Source organism: Kryptolebias marmoratus, unplaced genomic scaffold, assembly GCF_001649575.2.
Source record: "Kryptolebias marmoratus isolate JLee-2015 unplaced genomic scaffold, ASM164957v2 Scaffold34, whole genome shotgun sequence".
In the NCBI taxonomy this organism is placed as follows: Eukaryota; Metazoa; Chordata; class Actinopteri; order Cyprinodontiformes; family Rivulidae; genus Kryptolebias; species Kryptolebias marmoratus.
This window is the reverse complement of record NW_023665768.1, coordinates 36,448-38,525: the sequence shown is the minus strand read 5'-3', so window position 1 is coordinate 38,525 and position 2,078 is coordinate 36,448. Positions and strand designations below refer to the sequence as shown.

General features: G+C 44.0%; 1 protein-coding gene across 1 annotated transcript in view; it reads right to left on the bottom strand.

Annotated features, from left to right (window-relative positions):
- Positions 1 to 2,078, bottom strand: part of LOC108229505 (latent-transforming growth factor beta-binding protein 1) — a gene marked incomplete at its 3' end in the record, with an annotated part of 29,460 nt that overhangs the window by 4,049 nt on the left and 23,333 nt on the right. Inside the window, 3 exon segments of the mRNA XM_037974389.1 lie at positions 486 to 608; positions 1,337 to 1,462; positions 1,663 to 1,788. Coding sequence (XP_037830317.1) covers positions 486 to 608; positions 1,337 to 1,462; positions 1,663 to 1,788 — 375 coding nt within the window.

The window sequence follows — 2,078 nt, the reverse complement described above, 5'->3', positions numbered from 1 at the left end:
GTGTGTGTTTACCTGTGTGTGTTTACAGGTGTGTGTTTACAGGTGTGTGTTTACCTGTGTGTGTTTACAGGTTTGTGTTTACAGGTGTGTTTTCAGGTGTGTGTTTACCTGTGTGTGTTTACAGGTGTGTGTTTACCTGTGTGTGTTTACAGGTGTGTGTTACAGGTGTGTGTTTACCTGTGTGTGTTTACAGGTGTGCGTTTACAGGTGTGCGTTTACAGGTGTGTGTTTACAGGTGTGTGTTTACCTGTGTGTGTTTACAGGTGTGTGTTTACCTCTGTGTGATTACAGGTGTGTGTTTACAGGTGTGTGTTTACAGGTGTGTGTTTACCTGTGTGTGTTTACAGGTGTGTGTTTACAGATGTGTGTTTATCTGTGTGTGTTACAGGTGTGTGTTTACCTGTGTGTGTGTTACAGGTGTGTGTTTACCTGTGTGTGTTACCTGTGTGTGTGTGTGTTACAGGTGTGTGTGTGTCCATATTTACCCAGGCAGGCGTTCTTCTCGGGGTTGCTGCTGAAGCCGGTCCTACACTCACACTGAAAGGAGCCTTCAGTGTTCACACAGCGCCCGTCTGAACACACACCTGACCGCACACACTCGTTCACATCTACAGAGGAAACGTTTCCAGAAACATCATCCATTTTAAATTTATAATCCAACAGAATCACGTACAAAGAAAATGATTTTCCATCTTTTCACAGATCAACAGCTCTGAACACAAGAAAGTTTCTGCAGAAATGTTGAAGGAACCAAAGCAGCTTGTGTCTGAAACTCCAGCATCTTTCAGTTTCCTTCTCTAAAGCGTGAGAGGCTGGCTATAGCCCCATGAACCTTCTCCTTGTTAGAGATCTCAGCTGTGGTCAGAGGAACATGGAGTCCTCAGCAGCTCTTTGCTTCTCTGCTGCAAACCCCCCAGCAGCTGTTTGTTCTCTTTAAACAGGAAGAATGTCTGAGGGAAAGCTTAAAGGCTCCTGGGATGCTCATGAAGGTCAAACACTTAGTTTGAAACAGATAAAGATAAAGATAATTGTCTCCTTAAAGGTACCAACAAATCATTTCTTTCATTTACTCCATCACATAGTAACTGTGTGCAGCTACACATTATTCAGTTGTTTTTAACTAAATGAAGCTTTGCTTCAATGAGCTGAAAGGGACCAACATATTTATCTGTTTGTAAAAGGAGCAGTGTCCTAAATGTTTGTACCAGACTGAAATATGTCAACAGAAATTTGAAAAGTCAAATAAACCTGAGGGTTTGGGAGGTTGATGGTTATATTTCATAAGGTGATCCAAAAGAACCAAAAGGCCGTAAAAGTCTGGGTTCAGCGGACTCACCGAGGCAGGCCGTCCGGTTGTTGCTCAGCGTGAATCCAGGTGAACACACACACAGGTACGATCCAGGCGTGTTCACACACTCTCCTCTGGAGAAACAGAAGTCTCCCTCCAAGCACTCGTTAATGTCTGAGGACACGGAAACAGCTCAGATTACTGCAGGAAGCTGGTTCTGAGAGTAGGATTCAGTGTGTGTGTCTCATTCAGGCTTCATGTTCACCTGCAGCAACTTCAGAACCATTTCAAGGCAGAAATATAATCCACACAAGTCAAAGGAACAGATGGAAGCGTTTATATCAGAGGCATCCAGTTGTTGTTCATCCTCTCACCTCGGCACTGCCTCCCCAGGCCGGAGTTTCGATACCCGGGCCGACAGTCACACCTGAAGGACCCGAGCGTGTTCACGCAGACCTGATGAGCGTCACACGTTCCGACGCTCACACACTCATCCACATCTGCAGCAGAAACATCAGGTAAACAGGACTGACATCAGGACCACTGCACAACTGAAGGAATATTATGGACTTTTAAATGTTTCGAATCACAAAGCAATGCTTCACTATTTCAAACAAAATGGATACGAATAAAGTCAAATTTAGGCTTCACAAAGAAAAACACTGAATATGTATTTAAAGATCTTGACGAATCATTGGTAGCTAAGGTGGGTCAGCCTCCTTCTTTATTTATTTGAATAAAGCCTGAAAGTGTGTGTGTGTGTGTGTGTGTGTGTGTGTGTGTGTGTGTG